We start from the raw sequence: 21,554 nt of genomic DNA on the forward strand, positions 1-21,554 counted from the left end.
GCTTGAGAGGTGAGGAGGTCCTGTGGTCCGCATGGTCCCTGGGTGCTTGAGAGGTGAGGAGGTCCTGTGGTCCGCATGGTCCCTGGGTGCTTGAGAGGTGAGGAGGTCCTGTGGTCCGCATGGTCCCTGGGTGCTTGAGAGGTGAGGAGGTCCTGTGGTCCGCATGGTCCCTGGGTGCTTGAGAGGTGAGGAGGTCCTGTGGTCCGCATGGTCCCTGGGTGCTTGAGAGGTGAGGAGGTCCTGTGGTCCGCATGGTCCCTGGGTGCTTGAGAGGTGAGGAGGTCCTGTGGTCCGCATGGTCCCTGGGTGCTTGAGAGGTGAGGAGGTCCTGTGGTCCGCATGGTCCCTGGGTGCTTGAGAGGTGAGGAGGTCCTGTGGTCCGCATGGTCCCTGCGTGCTTGAGAGGTGAGACAGACATTAACATGTCTGTTAACGAGCCCATCTGTGGGGTACCTCTTGGAGTTGTGGTTGATCTTTGTCTACGGGAAGGGCAAGCTTTTGATGGCTTTGCAGTCCTTTGCAGTAGGAAGGCTACCAATGTTGTTTTCTTCTTCAGACTGATGCAGCAGCAGGCCAGATAAACTGGACAGAATTAGAGGTTACAATATTCTGAGATCAAGCCAAGCAAGGGTAGCTTCACGTGGTATAAAGCACGTTACATCGTTGGGGCTGAGGTGATGCTGTCTGGGAACACTGGCTATCTCCAGAAAGGCAGTACCAAAATTATCAGTTGATGGTCCTCGGTGTTACCAGTCTCGTTACTGCCGTTGCAATGGAGCTAAGTATTACTTCATTAAAATAACTCTTCCTGTTGCACACTCTGCTGTTTCTATATTTAAATTATCCTTGATGCAGCATTCAGTTTAGACCACTGGAGAACCCCCTTTGGAAAATGCTGTAGTTATGGAACTGTGATTTTTTTTTTCCTTATTTATTGGATGATAATAGTCTAATAATGGCCTTTATGGCTTTCTAGAAAAAATATTTTCATTTCTGCTGATGTGTTCCTGTAGAAGATGTGCGAGGTGGTGAACTAGGCACTAGGAAGGTAATATGAGACGTGGATTTTTGTAATGCATCTACTCAGAGAAACGTGGCACTAGCCTATATTATTTACTGTAAGTATCTTGCTTGCAAATGATTTTTTTTTAAAGTAGGGTGTTAATTATTCTGATGATTCTCTGCTAACACATAATAGCGTGCAAACAAATAGTGCATTGACACCATAAAGCCTACCTGATTTTAAGTGCCAGTTTGATAAGTTAATATGTTTTTCTTCCCTCTATGTTTTTGAGAAGACTGTGAGTGTGCCCAGGCCATATTTGTGTCGTAAAACAGACTTTATTGCCCCGTTTCACCAAAAGAATAAATATAGTGACCTAAAACTTGCACGTGTGTGTGTGTGCATGTTCTTGATCTACTGTGCTGACTGAAGATTTGCAAAGGGATATTTCGTGCAACATGAACCGAGTGCTAAAATTACTAATACACAGCTGAGAGGTGTAAGCTAGTACGTCGCTGGCTAAAGAGGTGCTGACCAAGGAGGTAAAGTTAATCGTTATAAGGAAAACCGTGCAGCTCACGTTGCAGCAGAATTGGGGTTTGTCTCACTGTGTGAATATTATCACTAGCTCTTTGTTTGTTTTCTAATTTAAGAAAGGACTGAAAAAGTGACATAAGCATATGTATATATTGCTGTGTTTAAAGCCAGCAATCACTGACTGCCAATATAAATCTGCTCTGATGGCTTGGGGGAGAAGTAAATTGTAGGGAGAGCAAAGCTATTTTTGACCAGCTATTTGAGCAGTTCACTTTGCTTTATTTATTTTTTTTTTTTGTAATGACTGAGCTGGTAGTTAATCACGCCTGTCCCTGCACTTAAATAGAAAATTTGGGGATGGTTTCCAGCACTAGTACTGGTAAGCATAGGTGCAGGTGTTACTGTCAAAACAGCTTTGCAATAGCTGGTGCAAAAGCATATGAGCAGGTGAACAGAGGAGAAGAAATTGCTGGTGGGAAACCTGGTGCGTTTTCTGGGGGAGGCACAAATTCTGCACCCCACACCTGCCCGGCACCAGGCACAGGCTTGGCAGGGCTCTGGCTCCTGTTGGGGAGCATAAAATGGATGTGTCCTGTTGCCTTTCTATGACACCACGTCACGCCTCCATCGCACATGTTGCTCCCCTTCAAAATAAGGAGGCTGGGCAAATACATCTCCAGGCAGGCTGGGCAGTGTAATTGCATGGACACGGTGAGGCTGTCAGGTTGGAGCCAGCCAGCGGTGTGGTTTTGTAGGTGGGACAGCCAGACCACGGACACAAGCTGGCCAACTCCTTGCCTCCGCTGTGTAGGAGAAGGTGCAAGTGCACGAAGCCATGTGTTTGCTAAAAACTGTTGTAAGGAAATAACTGCATGTCCTGGTTTCGTCTGGGATAGAGTTAATTTTCTTCCTAGTAGCTGCTATAGTGCTGTGTTTTGGATTTAGTATGACAATAATGTTGATAACACTGATGTTTTGGCTGTTGCTAAGTGGTGTTTCCACTGGTCAAGGTCTTCTCAGCTTCCCACGCTCTGCCAGGTGCACAAGAAGCTGGGAGGGGGCACAGCCAGGACAGCTGACCCCAACTGGCCAGAGGGCTATTCCACACCATATGGCCTCATGCTCAGTATAGAAACTGGGGGAGTTGGCCAGGGGGTAGCGATCGCTGCTCGGGGATGGGCTGGGCGTTGGTCGGTGGGTGGTGAGCGGTTGCAACACTTTTTTTTTTCCTTGGGTTTTGTTCCTCTCTCTCTCTCTCTCTCTCGTTATTTTCCTTTTCATTACACTTTATCATTGCTATTTTATTTCAATTATTAAACTGTTCTTATCTCAACCCACAAGTTTTTCTTACTTTTGCTCTTCCAATTCTCTCCCCCATCCCACCGGGGGGGAGGGTGAGCGAGCGGCTGGGTGGTGCTTGGTTGCTGACTGGGGCTAAACCATGACACTGCATAGAGCTCTCTGGTGAGATATGGAGACTGTCCTTGCCTTGCAATTGAGCTCTTGCAGTAGGAGCTGGAGCATGAAACCGGAATGATAGAACATGTACTGGGACAGGGAACTGGGTTGGTTTTGTTTGTTTGTTTGTTTGTTTTGGGGTTTTTTGGGTTTTTTTACAGTTAATACAAACCTCAGCTTTGCCGGTAAACTGCATCCATAGTCAGAGTGCCTTATGTTTATAGCAGGCTGGTATTGCCCCTGTATATGTGTATCTCTATATATAGATATACACACCACATCTTTAGAGTGGTTTTGTTGGCCTGTACTTCTGGTACAGTTATGTTGGCCAAAGCTGTAGGTGCAGTGAAGCTCTAACGTGGTCACACCAGCACAAAAACCAGCTGTTAGCATAATATAGTTTGCTAGATGACCCCTTTTAAAACTCTATGAGCAAGAAGATGCTTCTTGTTAGTGTAATGCCTCTAAAGCATGGGTAGCCTGTTAGACCATACATTCTGTGTGGCAGTTTTTAATAGATATAATTTTATATTTTCTTTTTTTTTTTTTCATTTAGGGAAAAGTGCAAAGCAGGTGGTCAGCCATTATTGCTGCAACAGGTCTGAGCTGCCACCCCAGGGGATGGCCCCTTCCCATTGAGAGCTGGTCCTACTACCCTCTGCTCTGCAGCAGAGCCCTGGTTAGAACAGCAACCCCTTGTGGGAGGGGAAAGAAGGTCTTTCAGACCTGGGCAGCTCCGCGGGACCTAGCGGAACCGATGCGCTGGCCAGATCTTTCCCTGGTAGAAACAGGAGGCAGTACTTGGAAATGACTTTGACTTGTAGGAGGTTGTAAAGACTTCATTTGCGTTGAGACCACAACTTCACTTTACACTGATTTAAGTTTTGCAACTTATTTTTTACTCTTTGGGCACCAAAGGCAAACACTTCTAAATAGGGTCAATTTACAATATAATGAGTATAACTAGAGAGTTAATGTGAGAGCTGAATGGATTAGATTCTACCTGTTAAGGTCTTTTTCAGATTTCAGATGTTGACATCAAAATAGTAATTATTTCTGTGTCCAACTTGGCGTTTCAGGATAGATACAGTAGTTTCCAAGTGTTTACCGTAAGCTCTGGTTATAAACCAGGAGGAGTTAAGACATACTCATGAGATGACTGGGGGGCTCTCATCAGTGACTACAGTATTCCTGCACAACGTGGAGATGGTACAGCCCTGCGTTTGGGTTTGGTAGGCTGCCACTGAACGTGATTTTGAAGGATGGCATTGACTTCTGACCATCTTCTTTGTTGCAGACCAATAAAGCTAAATGGGTCCAGTCACTGGAATGACTCCGGATAAGAAAGCTGAAACGCCAGGAGCAGAAAAAGCTGCAGGACTCCGGCAGTGTCATGGGATGGGAAGCTTGCCCGATGCAGGCGATGCCGGCAGGCCAAAGGCCACTGTGGTGGACAAAGATTCAGCAGACGACGAGCTCACAAATTTGAACTGGCTACATGAAAGTACTAACCTTCTAACAAACTTCAGCCTCGGAAGTGAGGGTCTTCCGATCGTTAGCCCCTTATATGACATTGAGGGTGACAGTGTGCCATCCTTCTCGCCATCCTGCTACCAGAACCCCGAAAAAAAATCCTCCACTTCCAAACCCCCTTACTCTTTCAGCCTTCTCATTTACATGGCGATCGAGCATTCCCCCAACAAGAGCTTGCCAGTCAAAGAAATCTACAGCTGGATCCTGGAGCGCTTCCCCTACTTCGCCACGGCACCCACTGGCTGGAAGAACTCGGTCCGACACAACCTCTCCTTGAACAAGTGTTTCCGAAAGGTGGAGAGAAGCCATGGCAAGGTGAGACCTGGCAGCAGGGAGGTAGATCAAGGTTGAAATTCAGGGGGAAATGGAGAAGACTCTGTTGTTCTCAAGGACTTTTTGGGTGGTTTTTTTTTCCCCCTCCATGTCCTCTAACACTTTATTTGCAGCTGGAGATGGTTTGGAAATGCGACTTCTGACAAATCACAGGATGACAAAAGTCTCTTGGTTTTGTTATTTAGTACTGACCTGGGTAGAGCTAGCTGTAATGCATCCATTTTAAAGCTGGCTAACAAGCTATTGCAAAGGGTCCTGTTTCCACTTACTTATAATTTTGTTAGCCTGCAATACCCAGCCTGAAATTTCAGACATCTGTCTTAGGATGGCTTTTTGCTGAAGCTTCTTAAACTGGTGCTCTCTCTCTTTTCCCATGCTGAAATTTCGGGGTGTGTTCCTCCTTCCCTGCTTTTCCAGTCCAGCCACGGCTATGATTGCACTGGGAAGCAGAAGAGGTCGCAGGATGTCAAGCAGCTTCCCCGCTTGGCTAGCATGGGCTAGCCCATTTGGGTGCAGATGCGGTCTTCTGCAGGGTGCCCTTGCTTGCGGGCACGCTGTATGTACATGGCTGAGTGTTTCTCAGTCTGAAAGCTGTCTTGAATATTCAACTGACTTTTTCGGCTGTGATCTTCTCTTACACTTAGCACAGCTCTAGCTTTTGAATAACCATCTTAATTCCTGCATTTAACATACTGTATTTCTTTAACGTCTGTCATAACATATCAGTGTGTGTCTCTACGTGGTGCAGACACGAGCTTCACTTCTTAAAGTCAAGGATACTCTTTTCTGTACAAATTCTTTCTTCTTCTAATTTGTATGATTTTACTAGTGACTCCCTTCCTCTCTCATTTCCCATCCCATTCCTCAAAGAGCCAGCTCTGACTTAAATAAACCAACAAACCACATACCAAAAGTCAACAAACAAATCCCGGACCGGTGTGCTTAGAGTTCAGCCTAAGTGGTAACAGGCTTGTTATCAGACATGCATGCAATGCCTGGCGTGCTTGACAGCCTCTCGCTGTAGACCGAGGTCCTGGAGCTGAGCGGGCATCGGGAAGGACTGTCTTGTACGGGTAGGACTGAACGTCACCGCTTCTCAATATCCCTGCTTTTACATTAAATTGTTAGGGGGTTGTTTTCCTGAGCAGCAGCTTTGCCCTGAAAAAAAAAAGACTTTTACTGCTGTGTGGCAAGTCCAGTAAGTCCCCCATAGCTGAGTCCTGCCGAGTGTTAGGATGGGCTTTTGATGTGGCTCCAGGTGCTGTAATGGAGTAGCTGAGATGCTGCTGTGCCTGTGTGAAGGACGTGGACCTGAGCAGCGACCGCACGCTGCCGCAGATGGCAAAGGTGCCCTTGAAGGACTGGGTGGCTCTGTCCGGGAAGGGAGACGTGAGGCTCAGAAGAATAGGGGCAGGGAAGGGAAATCTCCTAAATCGGTGTATGAGTTCCTGCTGTCTGTGGATCTGCCCTTTCAAGCTCAGCCATTTCCAGCATGGAAACCCTCGCTGTTTAGGAGTTACCAGGCAAACCTCGTGTCTTGGCCATGTGGGTGGCAGGATCTTGAGACTGCCTGGTCCTCTGCTTACCCTGCCGACTCCACCAGCATTGCTGGGCTCAGAGTGCCTGAAGGAAAGCCAAAGGATGGCTTGCTGCTAGATGTGACACCTCTAGTTGGAAAAACAAAGCGTACAGTAGGTACCACCACTACCAGTAAGGTGATGCTGATGTGCTCTGTCAGCGTTTTCCCAAGGCTCTAGAGACTGCACAACTCTCTAATTCTTAAGAACAGAAACTGCATTTACCAAAAAAACCCCACCTCAAAAAAGCCCCTCCTGAAACTTTGTCGAAGCTTCCCCATTTCCAACACACAGTAGTTAAATCTTTACCCTCTGCCCTGCTTAGAAAAGCACCAGATGAGGGTACTGCTCCAAATTCTTCCTGCAAAATAAGTCTGTGGTACATGGTGGCATGCACAGACTCCACAGGGGGTGACAGGAATGCTGCAGACCCCTTCGGATGAGCTCCTCAGCCATCACTTCTTGCAGCAAGCGGCTGTAGCTTGCAAGCTTGTCTTGCTGATTGTGTTGTCTGTAACCATGTGCTAGCAATGCCTCTGGGTGGTTCTCTGCGAGGGCAAGATAATTTTGTATTTTCTTCCATTTTTTCTTTGTTAACGGCATCTTAATTGTGTCTTGAAGGGAGCACGTAGTCAGCTTTCTTCTATCCCGAGTGCCCGTGGAAGCAGAGGTGCCTATGGCATGTTGCATGAGAGGAGCATGTTTTATTTTGTAACATCAGGGTAAGAAGGGTTTTAAAGCCTTTCAAATGAATCTGGGCTCTCGTATTGGAAGAGTGTAAATGTCTGAGAGGAGGGGAGGGTCTGTGCCCCCCTATCCTGGGGCAGGCTGCTTTCTGACACCTCCCTGGCTATTGCTGTTGACTGTCAGCTACGAAATTATCTCTTGGAGGTCTGGCAGCAAAAGTAGGAAGAGTCCTTCCTCATGTTTGCCATAACACTAAAATTTTGGGTTGGACTTTACATTTCAAAGTGAATCTCCTGATTTTTCCCCCACTTACCCACATGAGCTGGCACTGCAGGGCAGTTTCGGGACACATGAACTGGATTCATTTTGGCTGGTGCTAACCTGGAAGAGGTGCTGCAGGAGCGTGCTTGCTGTGCCCTGACTGCTCTCAAATGTTGTCCGCAAGACCCTGCTGCAGCAGATCTGGAGTAAAAAAACCTCCAAGGCACGTGCAGGTGATCCCCCAGCACCAACTCTCTCACTCCGCAGAGCTGCTTCCACCGAGCTGTGCCACATCGTGCTGCAGATGTGGCTGTGGATGGTTGTTCTGTTTGCACGTATATTCATGTCAGCCAGCTAAATACCTTTACCCTGCCTGTCACAACAGTCTGCGGGCGTTCAGGAGTCTAGGATGGCATTCAGCAGAGATTGAGGGAAGGCTATCCTTGCTTGGATTGCTGAAAAATATTGTACGTTATGGTTTTCTTTTAATGAGTTGAAGGGCGCTGAAGGGAAAGTAGCTGCTTTGAGATGTCTTATGAGCCAGCACTGCAGTCAAGAGGAGGAACTTTTCATGCCATGGAAACAGGATGTATGTACGTCAGATCTCTGCTAAAATACACATTTACTCTTTCTGTGTGCACACATTGTGATGCTGCTGCTGTATCTAAGTGGCTTGTCAAGGTTTACCCCAGATGATAGACTTACAAGCTGAAATACCCTTTCTTATTAGAGTTGCAGTTGAGTTCGTGTCTGCAGTCATCCAGACAGACAAGGTTTCAGTGGTTCTCTAGTAATGGTGGTTGGGAGCTGGAGCTGATGGAAAGAAAGGGAACAGTGCTGGAGCCGGTCCCAGGACACCTGCTTGCCTTCCAGGGCCACAGCAGATATGCTGGTTCTTCTGAAGATGTGGAGGTGTGATTGCAGGCTAGCAATCCTCAGGAGATACTGCTAATGCTCTTTGCATCTTAAGTATTGTCACGCAGTCTTGGGGTCAGGGGGAGAGAGGTCTACAGTGGGATATTGCTTTATTTGAGGGAGCAATGTCTGATATATAGCATGGGAAGACCTGAAGTGAATAGTGGTTTGGAGTTGGAAGCCCTGAAGAGTCTCCCTGCTCTTTGCTAGACTTGTTTTTCCAGTTGTGGGTTTGGGGATTTTTTATTAATCGATACCACTGGGGAGAAAAGTTGCGAGGAGGCAGGAGTGGCTTCCGCATCAAACATCACTTTGGCATTCCCCTGCTCACGTGGATGTGGCCCTGCCACTGTCTCCTCTGGAGGTTGGGCAGGACAGGGTTTGAATATCTTCCAACAGATCTCCCTTTCTTGTTCTTGGTAGATAGGTGTTTTAGGGTTTTTTTTCTTCTTTTAGGGTTTGTCTTTTTTTTTTTTTTTTTGACAAGAGGTGGTGGTAAAAAAAATCTGTGTGGCTATTCAAATATTCAGGCAAAGAGCAGGTCCCATCTATAAGCCTGTAGAGATAGGAGAGAGGTCTGTTATCTGATAAACCTCTTGGTGAATATATGATACACTTCCATGTGCATGCACAGTATTTTCCAGTGGTTCACCTAGCTCAAGTGGAAGCAGCTGGTGAGAACTGCCCATACCCGACAGAGCCGCGGCTGCTGCCCGGGGCTGAAGCTCATGGAAGGCTTTCTGCAGCGTGGGGATGGGTGTCTGCCTCTGCAGCAAGCCCGAGCCGCTCGTGCCGGCTGAGTTGCTCTGCTTGGGCTTTCCTCGCTGGTCTGGTCATTCTCAGCGGTCATACTTCACTGCTAGCAGAGGAGGGACCGTGGTGGTAAAGGTAAAGGGCAGGGCTGCACCATGGGGGGCATCTTGTTTCCATCTTGTGTTCCACGAAGCTTGGGTTTTTGCTCTGAGACTTTTCCCCCAGAAATCCTATAGAAAGATCTTCCCATTCGGGTGTAGAACTGCCCCATCCTTCTGCCGTGTGCATGACCACCCCTGTAACATCTGTTTTCCCCCAAAAAACCTGGCACCACTACCTGTAGAGCTGTTAGCTGATCTATCAGGTCAGTGATTACAGAATTTTTTAACTTTTTCCTATTTAATGTTCCTCTTTATGTTGCAAGAACTAGCAGGCTTGAAAAACATTTTTTTTCTGTATATAGTAAATATGTGAAGAAACCCTTGAGAGAAGCAGGAGGTGCTTTATCTTGCTTAACTTCTGGCATATCAAATTTAATGTCAAGAATGACTAGTACAGCGGTGCTTACATTGTTAGGTGCATCAAAAATACATTAATTAGGTTTTCAGATTTTGAAAAAGTGGGAATAATCCGTTTTGTAGCTGGGCATCTGGCAAGTTCCTTTTACAGCATGGTGTAAAGTTAAATTAGAATTTGGCCATATTGACGCGAAGGGAAAGGTGCTTCAGTTTCTTACTTAGAAACCTGTTAATCAAAAGACTGCTGATCAATTCACTGATGCCTAGACAGATCTTTAAACTCACAGCTGTATTTTCCAAGTGTTTAAATAAGGTTTACAGCTTTCAGTGGACGAATGTGAATAGAAATGGGGCTTTGGAGATGCTATCCCAAGCTGCAAGATGGGTGTTTCCACACCGTATAACGAGGGTCTCGGGATTGTACGCTTGGTTTAGGAGCATCCGCTTTTCATGCAGGTGATGTACATCAGCTGTACAGCGGTGGATGCCTACGTCATTGCATTTTGCTGTGTCTTGGGAATATTAAATTAGAAATGGCTGTAACACCCTGGTCCCTGGATTTTCTAATTTGCAGTACTTCTTTCTTGCAGGTGAATGGAAAAGGTTCTTTATGGTGCGTTGACCCAGAGTATAAACCTAATCTGGTCCAAGCACTGAAAAAGCAGCCTTTTCCCTCAGCACTTGCATTTTATACTCCGCCAGCATCACCACCAAGGTAGGTGAATTTTCTCATCCGAGTATGGCACGCGGTTATGTTACTCCACCTAGCAGAGGACATGCCCGTGTGGATGCTGACACATTGTTAGCAGCTGCCACCCGAGAAAAGAATTTGAGTGGGGCTTAGGTGAGACCGGCTAGACAAGGTGGGGGGATGTAATGAGCTCAGGCTTCCCAGATAGCAGCTCTGGGGTTCATGTCCCAGTTGTCTTCGTAACTGTGGGAGAGTTTAAAAGAAGAAGGTCGGGGCTGTGCTGGGTGCTTACTGGTGAGCCCCATTTCTCTGGCGGGCAGGCAGTCCCAGGAATGGGACTAAAATCCTCCTTCAAGCACAGTTTCACTGGGACTGATCTAGGGTGCCTGGTGTTGCTAGCTTGGAAGGAGGTGTGTGTCTTCTCCTGTAAGTCACTTGTCTGGTTATAAGATGTATATGCTCTATGCTGTTGATAAAAACAATCAACTTTTCTACAATCTGAAGTGCTTAGAGAGGCTGGTCTAAGAGAGGGGTGTTTTTCTCCGAGGCTGTTAAAAGCATTTTGCAGCAGGGATGGAAAGAACAGCCTTTACCATAAGCATGCTCTGAGGTGGAGCATGCAAGACTTCCGAAATCAGGGCTTCCTCATCCAACACATTTTAAGATTAGGCAATAGTAGGCAATAGACTTTGGAGAATTTGAAGTCAACGTCATGTGGTCTCAGTAGAGGAAGAGGAACGGCAGCTGGGTCAGCCTATAGAAGCGGGACGGAGAGGAGGAGGAGGACAGAAAGCAGAGAGGAACGCATTGTTGTTGGTGAGCTCAGTTCTTAGGTAGGCACGTGGCCGGTTTATCTAGTTCAGCAAAGAATTTGGGTGAGATAAGAGATAATTAAGTTCTCTGTACATTGCCCTATGCCTTAACCTTACTGCAAGGAGTTTCCTTAACAAACAGGAGAAACCGGGATTACTGGAGCAGGGTGTAAAACTGATAACACTGAGCAGACGTTTCTAAGGGTCCAATGGGACATTGACCCTGGGAGCTGGCACCTCCGTGCAAGCCTTAGCTGTCCGGCAGCGGCTGCAGATTTGTGTGGCATGGGCTCTTCCAGCTGGCTTGTAACCTACAAGATGTAACAGTGGTCTCTGACCTTCCAGCCATCTAGAGCCATAAAGTGTCATCTTGGGTTTGAACAAGCCAGGCAGAAATATCCTGTTTTCCAGCTTTCTGCTGGAATGGGAGCATTACTAAAATAACCCTGAAGCATTTAAGTTTTAAGAAATAGTCAAATTGGAAAGTATGGGATGGCTGATGGTATTCTCAGGCTTTGTTTTATGGGAACAAAGATTGTTGAAACTACTGTAATTGGACTCTAGATGATAATGTTTTTACAGGCATTAATGTTTCTATTGTAAGGGCATGGACTTCTGTTTTTCAGTACAACTCAAGTGAAGGTTTGGTCCTTGAAAGCTTTGTTAACACCGTGTCTATGTTAACACAGTCAAACTTTAAGATTTAGAGAATAATACAGATGGGAAGGGACCTCTGGATGTTGTCTGTCCAGCCAGAGGAGCAGAGGATCAAGACAGACTCAGCCTAGGGGAGGTTGTTCAGAGCCTTGACCAGTTAAGCTTTTAATATCTCCAAGGTCTTCAAGATTAGTCCAATGATACAAGCATTGAAGTATGATTTACCTAGGTTGTATAAATATAACGCACTGAAATTAGGTGTAGGGAAGGAGAGATTTTTTCTGAACCCTAAAGTACTTGCAAGAACAGGACTTTGATTTGAAGCTGTTGTTTTCGGTAACTTTTTTCCTTCACTGAAGGACTAGTCACACTTGCCAACAATCACAATTACAAGGAAATCCTGGTCCTAATGAAGCCACATGGCAAAATTCCCACTGACTTCAATACATGAAGGATTTTGTGGTGCTTATATTTATAAGGACAACAAAATAAAAACAGCATTTTAAGACACCCGACTTCTTCCTAATGAAAGTTGGTTTATTTTCCTTTAATAATAAAAAACATTTGTAGGACTTTCACTCATACACAGAAGAAACAGAGTTATATTTTTCCCTTCCATGTTTAAAAGTTCTTGTATTAAATTTAAATTCTGGCTTAATTTTGGGGAAGAGCCCCCAAGGGGCTGCCTTATATGTGGAGAGAAAGAGCAAGCCCAGAGGTACAGGTGGAGACAGGCTGGAAGGACTGTCCAAGTTTAACTATATGGAGATGCTGGAATTCGACTGCGAGAGTCTCTGAATTTTAGTGTGGGAGGGCTTGTGTTCATAACTATTTTACAGTGTGTTAGCAGGGAATATACCTATCATTCAGCAGCATTTTAAAATAAAATTTAAGGTGTTACTTTGAGCAGAAGCTTTCCAAAACTGTAATCTGTGTCTGGGTAAACTGAAACTTGTATTATCATAGATGATTGGCATCATTGCTGCATTTTATTCCTGCACAGCTTGTTCAACAAGTCAGTGCAACGCCCCTAGCTGCGTTCTGTTTCTAGTACTACATGTATTATATCCCTGGGCTCTGGGGACAGCCAGGGTCCTCATCTTGCAAATACCTTATGCATATGCATAGCTTGTCTTAATCAATACTAAGCATTAATTTGCTGTAGGAAAGTTCTGTGTGGATATGATTCTTGAAGGATCTGAGCTCAGACAAAAGGATGAAGAAGTTTAGCATCTCTTTGTACAATTTACTTGCAGACTGCAGAGCCAGCCATGTTGGGGTGGGTCCACTGGTTTCCTTGTGACTTTTTTAAAAATTATTTTTAATTTTTCTCCCCCGCTTTTGGATCTGTTCCCTTTGCACTCCATCACCCCCACAAGGAAACATACCAGACAGTGAACTCGACTTTTGCACATGTTTGCATTCAACTGCACTGGATGTTTCTCCCATCGGTTACCACGTTGGGAGATGCTTAAATATCACTCTCCTTTTCAGTAGCTTTGGTTACCACCACCAGGCAGGCTGCAGTGCTGCAAGAGCTCCTTACATAGCTCGGATGATGCATTTCAAGCCACCTTGCTTCGGTTTTTTTGCATCTTCTCCTTGCCATTAGCAGTCTGCACTGTGCTAACCTTTGGAGCTGTTACCAATGGCTAGCTGAGTTTGGATACTATGATGGCAAGTTGAAACAGCGAGAGTATTAAACTGGCATCCCTCGTAAAGAACTGTGCAAAGTAGGTGATCTCAGGGTGGTTAAGATGTGTGCAGCCACAGCACCAGCCAGTGACCAGTGAAAAATATTTTGTTCAAAATTCAACTTAAAGAATGAAGATTTTTGTTTTAAAAAGGTATTTTAAAAATGGAAATAATTGTTTGGGTTTTAATGATCTAGACCAGTAATTTAAAAAAAACGAAGCAGCAGCTGTGTGATTTTGGGGGGGAGGGATTTGTGGCTGTGCCTTATTTTGGAAAATAGAGCTGCCTATAAATATGATAAATATAGAAGGTAGACACACCTTAATGATAGAAGTCACCCCATTAATCCTCTAAGGTTGCTGTTACAGGTTGGGCTTGAAAATTCTGCTCATCACCCTTTGAATTCTCCTAGTGATACTACAAAAGATGGCACATTGCTATGTTTCAAGCAATTTTAATCGTTGTGTACTATTTCTGTTGGATTTATTTCTAACTGTTTGCTAGTACCTTTATAATGAACTGAATAATTAGGACTGGATGTGTAGCAGAAAACCACGTGAAAGCTTTAACGTGCCCTTTATTCTGGTGCAAAGCTGGTCTGATAATGCAGAAAAGCAGACAGCATCACCAAAACAGCCCAACTTCAGATAACTTTAAAATCGGCAGATAACTTGGTTTGGTGTTGGTTCTTCCCTGGCTTTTTGCACAACGCTACCTTTCGTTTTTGTTAATCTCTCACCACTGTTTTGAAGAGCAGATGGACACAACTGGTCCTTATCTATTCTGTTGCTCCTAGGCTCTAAGCATCCCCGTATAAGCTAATGTTTTGTTCACATGCAGCTTTTACTTACTGAAAAATACGTGTCTTTGTTTAAAATCCAGCCTTTAGGCAGGTACCTAAAATCTGTAGAAATTAATCTCTTGCCAACAAGACTTTTGCTTAACGTGTGTATTTGGGGGTGTTTTCCAAATGCTGATGATCGCTTAATTGTGCTACATAAACCATCAACCAGTGCGTCAAGCCATCTACTGAGGGCAGTGGAAATTGCTTACCTGCCAAACTGTGGTGATTGGGTTGGTTTTGTTTTTACCTTTCTATGATCATAGTATTGCGTCTACTATACTTTGTACAAATCATTTGGCTAATTGGGGCTTGGCTTTGACCTGTTGAATTTCTTTTCAGTAGGTCAGCGTCCCCTCACTACCTAACTTCAGTCCTTCAGCAGAATCATGGCCGATCTCTCAAAGGTAAACATTTAATTTTCTTTCGTTCCGCTCCCCTGTTTTTAGTCGCAAGCATGTACTGAAGCCCAGCTGGTGTTGTGTACGGACCTGCTCTGAAGGGTCCACTAGATTACGAAAAAACCTGATGTAGTAGAGCGCATGCTCATTATATTAGCCACTTGTGTATTAAGTCCGTAAGATGAATCTCAAGATGTAATAGGACTCATCTTGTTCTGCCAGCAAGGTATTTAGCAGACACGTCACTCCCAAATATGACCTACTTAAAGAATGAATAGTTCATAGAAAACCAGTCTGAAAGCTACATATCTCTATGCTAGTTTTATTGGTTACCAGGAACTGAGAACAGAAGGCAGCAAGTTTTAATGTATAAAATTTGTGGGATGTGGCCGTAGAAGTGCCTTGAAGTTGGTTGTTTGATACAGGTGGCTGGGAGAGCATGACAGGATTTGCAGGGGAATGTGGAACAATTCAGAGGAGTATTTCACAGCCGTGTGGTACTTTTCACTCACTTGCCAGAAAGTTGGGCACAAGCGGGTGTTATTGCCAGTGTAGTTATACAGGAAGACCTAAGTTCTGGCTGTTAACCCAGTTAACAGAATAGCCTCATGATGTCTGTTTAGTTAAGGTATCACCTTAAAGATTGCAAAACATTAATTTTAACTCTTGGGAGAGAGGAATAGGATAGGTTTAATATATGGACTCCGAATACAGGTCTTTATCCCATAGGCTGCAGTGCTGCTCCTCAACCAAGTTTATATCCCTCTGTGTTTCCTGCACGAATAATGAAGTAGGTGCAGGAAAAACAAGTCATGTCCACAACCAAAAGCTTTTATGTTGTATAAATGTTATTTTAACCATAGTCACCAAAACTTGGTGGAGAAAGATTGGATCGGACCGAGTCATGGTCAGGATATTACTGTGGATGAGTGATCTCGTCTATCCATGGCAGGGACTCAGTAGCACAACGTACTTCCCCGTCTAGCACGTTAAACATAGTTGTCTGTAGATGATGTTTCAGAAGGTGCCCGTCCCTCCTGGTTGTCCCTGCAGTAGCTGGCACCGCTGTTAGGGCAGTTGTTCGGCACTTGCAAACCTGCCCAAGAGGTCGGGTAGGCACCGGCAGCAAGCTGAGCAGGGGATGTTGATGTAGCTATGCTTGCACTTTTGTAGCACAGACAAACCCAAAGTGGTATTAATACTGAGAAAGAACACAGGTTTGGGGTTGGTTTTTTTGCTGTTTATTTTCAGGGAACCCCTGCTGAAGTGCAGCATTGCTTGTCTTTCTGGTGTCCCCTTCCTCAGCCCACTGGGATATACCTACTCTTACAGGTTTTAACGAGCGTTAAGTAACAAGGACTTGGACATAGTTCTCTCCTAGGGATTTCTACTTCTGCATTCCATGACGAAAAACAGCCAGCCAGATTCAGATTTTTTAAAAAAAAAAGTGAATTTAAGATGGAAATCTGTTTTTCATTGACAGTCAAATGCAAATAGAAGTAGCAACAGCTGTTGATCAGAAGATGGTTACTTCATTTTCCCATATGTACTTTTAAAGAAGTTTTTTCTTCATTTTAAAACATTTTAGTGGGCCTCGGTACCAGGAGGGAGCTAGACAGCATGCTGGGATATTGCAGCAATTCTTTAGAAGCCTGTTGAGCACAGGTCTTGTACCTCAGTAATAAATCTTAATCCACTGAAGGCTTATCCTCATCAAAAATAATATTTTTTTTTAAAGTGATGAAAAGTGAATCGTGCTCATTTTTTTAAAGGGCTGATCCCAAGAAAAAGCGAGCATGTGTTAATTTGTTGTAGAGAAGTATTGCTAAAGCTCTTTCAAAAGGCTAATAAAAGGCCACCAACGAAGCAGGACTTCAGCAGCATAGCAGATGTCCAGCTCTCTGGTTTTGCTAGCGCAGTGGGCTGTTGAGGTGAGAAGGTTGCTTTTAGTTTTCGGCCACAAACCAGAAACATTAGTTAGGCAGCAAAGCCAAGGTTTTTTAAAGACCAAGCAGCTGCATGGTCCACAGATGATAATTACCACGCATCCAGATGGAGGTTTTATGGTGGTACTCTGGTGGCAAGGAGCATCCTTGGCTGGCTGGCTGCTGCAGGGCTGCTAGATCTCCTCTGCCCGCAGGGCTGCAGGAGGAATATGTTTCCTTGGGAAGACCTGGGATTCTCAGGGCTTGTTAGAGAATACAAGAAATCCCCCTCCCCTTCATAATTTTGCTGGTGTGTCCTGTGACAGGTTCGGAGATTGCCAGTCTGATGCTAACTATTCCAATTTGCTACACCGGAGGTGCCGAAATAATGACGTATATCTGCTCTCGTTTAATTTCTGCATGTCGGTGAACCTGTTCAGCACCTCCCTAGCATTAGAGGAAAGCCATTAACGTTCCTGGGGTCATATAGGGCAGCTGTCGTGCAGATGAAAGAATTCCTTGTAATAAGGCATTTCCTCAACCATTCTGCTGGGGAAGCATAAATTTGGGAAATAGTGCTCTATCAAGGAGAGAGATCACAAATAAAGCCAAAGCACGTTAACGGTGACACAGAGCACTGCTAAGAAGTCGCTGCAGAAGTGTCTTTCCTCTTTCTTTGGGGGTGCTAACATGCAGAAACACTACTTGCAGGTGGTAATTCTGTGTTGCATTAACGCCTCCAATTGCTTGTCATTTTAACAAGGTGGTCCTTATATACCAGCAACATATGTTAAAATAAAATGTCTGTGGTAGCAAGTAAGGAATGGGAATATTTTACTTTCTGATTATGGTAATGGAGGAAAGTAACTCTTCATGCTTTTTTTTTTTTATTTCTTTTTGTCAATTGGATACATATGACTTGTAAATTCAGGGGCTCTGTTGCTGCCAAAAAAAGACAAAACAGAATAAAATAAAATAATCTCATGAGTGCAATGGGATAGACCTTAACGTATGCTGGTTTTAAACTGATAGAAAGTGAAAACAAGGGGGGAATGTGTATGTTTTATAACCTGTGTTGGAAACAGCAGCTCAGTCCCCTTTCCATGTTGGTACAATATTCCCAAGGCGATGTCATCTTCTTCAAATTTCTCCTTAACCAAGATGAAGTTAGGGACAATTATATAAGATAAGGAAGCCAAACTGACAATTCTGCAGTCTAACCCTCCCCTCAAATTCAGTAACGTAGTTAATGCATGTGACGGGGGCTGGGGGGGAAGAAATGCCATCAAAAATGACATTGCTGATGTTTCACTTCAGCAATTCCCACCCCAGTTCCAGTTCAGCAGGACTGAGAGCCCATTCTGCTCGCTGCCAGCACCTCCCACGCATCGTCTTCCAGCCCCACTTCTCCACTCGCCGCTCATGTACATACATATGTACACCTTGGATGTGGTCTTTTGCTCTGAGACACCAAGGTTCTTGTGAGAGCTCACTGTCTCTTTGCTCCTCTTTTGCCTGGTTAGTCCACCATCTATATATATATATATATTTTCTTACATATTGCTCTCCTGTACAAGGAGAGGAATATGTAGCCTGTCTCTCCATCATCCATAGCTGAAGTGAGCAAAGGAAGACCTTGGATTTCCTCTTTTTTGAAGCGCATGAGCGTGTTCTGAAATGAGTGAGAAAGGCGTGCTTGTTTCTTTTCCTTTTCACCTGATTCTGGTTAGAAATGTCACTCTCTGCCATAATATCCTTGAGGTGCCCTTTTTGAGATGTAAGCAATCCACTCTGTGCGGCAAAGGATGGAGTTTTACAGCAGCGCTTGTCACTCTAGCTAAAAGGACTGCAGTTCACCTAAACCTTTTAAAGTGCCTATTTATTATTTAGATCCCCATGCTTTCTAGATCGAGCAGTGCAGTGCCCTCTCCCCCCTTGTCGTCTTGATTTCTTCTGTTTGACTTGTTGTTAGTGTGAAGAATACTGCTGGAGGAGAGGTGTTCTGAATTAGTGCTGCGTTAACGGGCGCGTTCGATCCTCAGCCTTGCATATTCACATAACCAGGGTATGAAGCTGCTGAGATGCTTTGCTGTGCCATATGCATAATCTTTCTCTCCCAATGGGTACAAACAAAAGCCACTTGTTGATAAGTATAGCAACAGCATCGTCATATGAATGTCTAATTAATGTTGCTGATTCTTGGCTTCAGCTTTGGTAAGTGCGATGTGAGAATTCAGCTTTTGAATATTGTAGTTAAGATATGAGACTGTTCTGTAGCCATATTGCAGTGTATAAAAGTCATGCCCTGTCTAAATTCGTTCATTCCCCCCCCCCCCCCCCCCCCCCCCGCTCTTTCTTGTAGGCCAATATATGCAGATACATATTCTGTATATGTTCTAGGGACCTCATTTTGTCAGGCTTACCTGAGATCTAACATTTTGCTGCTTCTCCTTCACAGAATCTGATATTGATGCTGCTACTGCAATGATGCTGTTAAATACTTCCATTCAACAAGGGATGTTGGACTGTAAGCATAAGCCATTTTACTCTGTTTTTCTTCTCTACCCAGTAGCTAAATGTTTTCTCTATAAAGTTTCAGGAAATGAGTATGGTCTAGTTTCCAAATAATAAGAGCAGTCAAGAAGCAATTCTGGTTTGATTATTCTTTCTGCTAGCATTACAGAGTTTTATAAACCACCTTTTTTTTTCCCCAGTTAATTCTGGGTTTTTTCTGCAAAGTTCTTCCCCTGCCCTCTTTGTGCTAGATGGTAAGAAGCATTTCTTAGCTACTTCTCTGTTTCTCCAGCTCTTAGTTGTGATTAGCTGAAGACCATTGTCCTCTGTGGATGACAGTAAATGTGCACAAGATATTACGACTCTTAAATGCTCACGATCAGCTTACTTTGCAGTCAGCCAGCCATAGCGTGCTCATTTTGCAAGTGATCTCATTGGAGCGTTGGCTTACTGACGAATCTTGTTTTTAATAGGTGAGAAACCTCAGCCTCTGAAGACACCTAAGAAGAGGAGTTACGGCAGTGCGTTCAATCCTCCCAGTTCCATAAATTTGCAGGAAAACGATTCTGCGGCCACCAATATTGATCCAAAGGAGGATCACAACTACAGTGCCAGCAGCATGGGTTCCCAGCGCTGTGCATCTAGGTCCAGCGTGTCTTCCTTGTCCTCCCTTGACGAGGTGTATGAATTTATCTCCAAGACCAGCCATGACGGAAGCGATGGCAGCGAAGGATTTCACAGCGAAGTGGATACAGACGTTGACTATGAAGATGATCCTCTTGGAGACAGTGGCTATGCATCACAACCTTGTGTAGATACCTCTGAGGAAAGTCAGCCTAGCAACAAAGCACTCAAGGACTTATGTCAAGAAATCGATGAGGAGTTGAAAGAAGCAGCAGGGTCTCTGCTCCACCTTGCTGGCATCCAAACGTGCTTGAGTTCCTTAATAAGTACTGCAAAGACCCACTGTCACAAGCAAAGGAAAAAATAGTATGTTTCTCAGTGTTGAATATATACATATATTTTTTTTAATTGTGGCAATACTCTTCTACTTTTACCCTTCACAAGGGAGATCAAAGCCATAAGAGGACTCATTGCTTTTTTTATTTTTGGCGCTAACTATAATTTAGCCATTTATTTTTAAATCACTGCCTGAAAAGAAAAAAAATTATTTAATCTTCTCCAATTAGAAGAGATGCATGACTTGTGAAAACCTGAAAGCATACTTCTTAATGATCACTTTTTAATTTTTTTTTCTTTTGAATAGTTGATTTTTTTTTTTTCCAGAGTTATGTTTCTTCAGATGCACATTGTGGATCTTATTTACATCTCTGCTGGCCCCATCTGCAGAGGTGAATTTTGCCCTGTCTAAGGGCTCTGACTTCCATGTAAAGGATTAAAAGGAGGAGAAAAAAAGAAAAAAAAAGGGGGGGGGGGGAAAGGATCCTGGCTTTGGTTGCCTCCTCCCACCCGTCCTCTCTTTGCTCTTCTGAGACAGGTCCTGGTGGAAACGCTGGTGAAGCAGCTCCGAGTGGCTGCAGTTTTCAGCCCATCTGACACAGCAGCTGAAAACCTGCAGCACTCCAGGCGCTGCTTTCAGCAAGACGCTAAGTACCCCCTGGGAGAGTGGGGATAAGGGGTAGCTGAGGTGGGTACCACCCGCAGTTTTCTTTTTTTTTCCTCCTTCCCCCAAATCTGCTGTGTGCAGGTCAGATTCCTGAAGGAAAACAGGGGTGGGTTGTTTTTTTTTTTCCATCTTAAGACAAATTGTCTTTTGGGGGGGGCGGGGGGTGTCCTTTTCATGCAGATGCATGCGTGCATGCGCACCCCTTGGATGTAGCCAACAGTGAAAGCTGCCACTTGCCAAGTTTGATGTTGTCCTCGTGTTACCACCACTGTTGAATATGTAGTAGCTGCATAGTCCTGCAACATCTACCCTTCTGCTCCCCTATACCGATGCGGGGGGGAAAAAGAACCCAACAGTTGATGGTGGTGACAACATGGACGAGGTGGAGGCTTTAGATGGCGAGGTTGTGAATGGCTGCTGAAAAGGGAACGTCTTACCCCCTCATCCGAGACAAAATAGAATAGCTTCCTTTTGCATCAGTGAACCCTGAATTGCTTTTGGGGTTTTTGCCCCTTCTCCCCAACACTCGTTGTTTTTTGTTCCATGGGCTGTCTATACCTTTTGATTCCCAGATCACTGTGCCTTGTGCTGTGTGAGTCCTATCAGCCTCCTGCTGCATACGGGGCATCTAAGGGGCAAGGCTAGCCTGTAGCCTTTGGATGTGCATTGTAGCTCAGGAGGACCTCTCTGTTTCGGGAAGAAATTCCTTCACAATTCATTTTTGCAATAAAAGAATCTCTTTATGGTCCCCAGACATCCTTTGGCCAAAAATGTTCTAGTGCTATGGTGAACTTTTTTCCTTTTTTTTTTTTTTTT

The 21,554-nt window shown here is 44.6% G+C and overlaps 1 protein-coding gene across 2 annotated transcripts in view; it reads left to right on the forward strand.

The window, feature by feature from the left end:
• FOXN2 (forkhead box N2) overlaps positions 1–20,545 on the forward strand; it is a 30,872-nt gene extending 10,327 nt beyond the window's left edge. Inside the window, exons 2-6 of one of the 2 annotated variants that reach the window (XM_072857104.1) lie at positions 4,296–4,846; positions 10,166–10,290; positions 14,614–14,678; positions 19,056–19,124; positions 19,585–20,545. In XM_072857104.1, coding sequence (XP_072713205.1) covers positions 4,310–4,846; positions 10,166–10,290; positions 14,614–14,678; positions 19,056–19,124; positions 19,585–20,102 — 1,314 coding nt within the window. In that variant the 5' untranslated portion in view covers positions 4,296–4,309 and the 3' untranslated portion in view covers positions 20,103–20,545. The remainder of the gene's footprint in view (positions 1–4,295; positions 4,847–10,165; positions 10,291–14,613; positions 14,679–19,055; positions 19,125–19,584) is intronic. The other variant, XM_072857105.1, reaches the window with a different exon arrangement.
• Positions 20,546–21,554: the final 1,009 nt, after the last annotated feature.

Source organism: Ciconia boyciana, chromosome 3 (genome assembly GCF_034638445.1).
Source record: "Ciconia boyciana chromosome 3, ASM3463844v1, whole genome shotgun sequence".
Lineage (NCBI taxonomy): Eukaryota > Metazoa > Chordata > Aves > Ciconiiformes > Ciconiidae > Ciconia > Ciconia boyciana.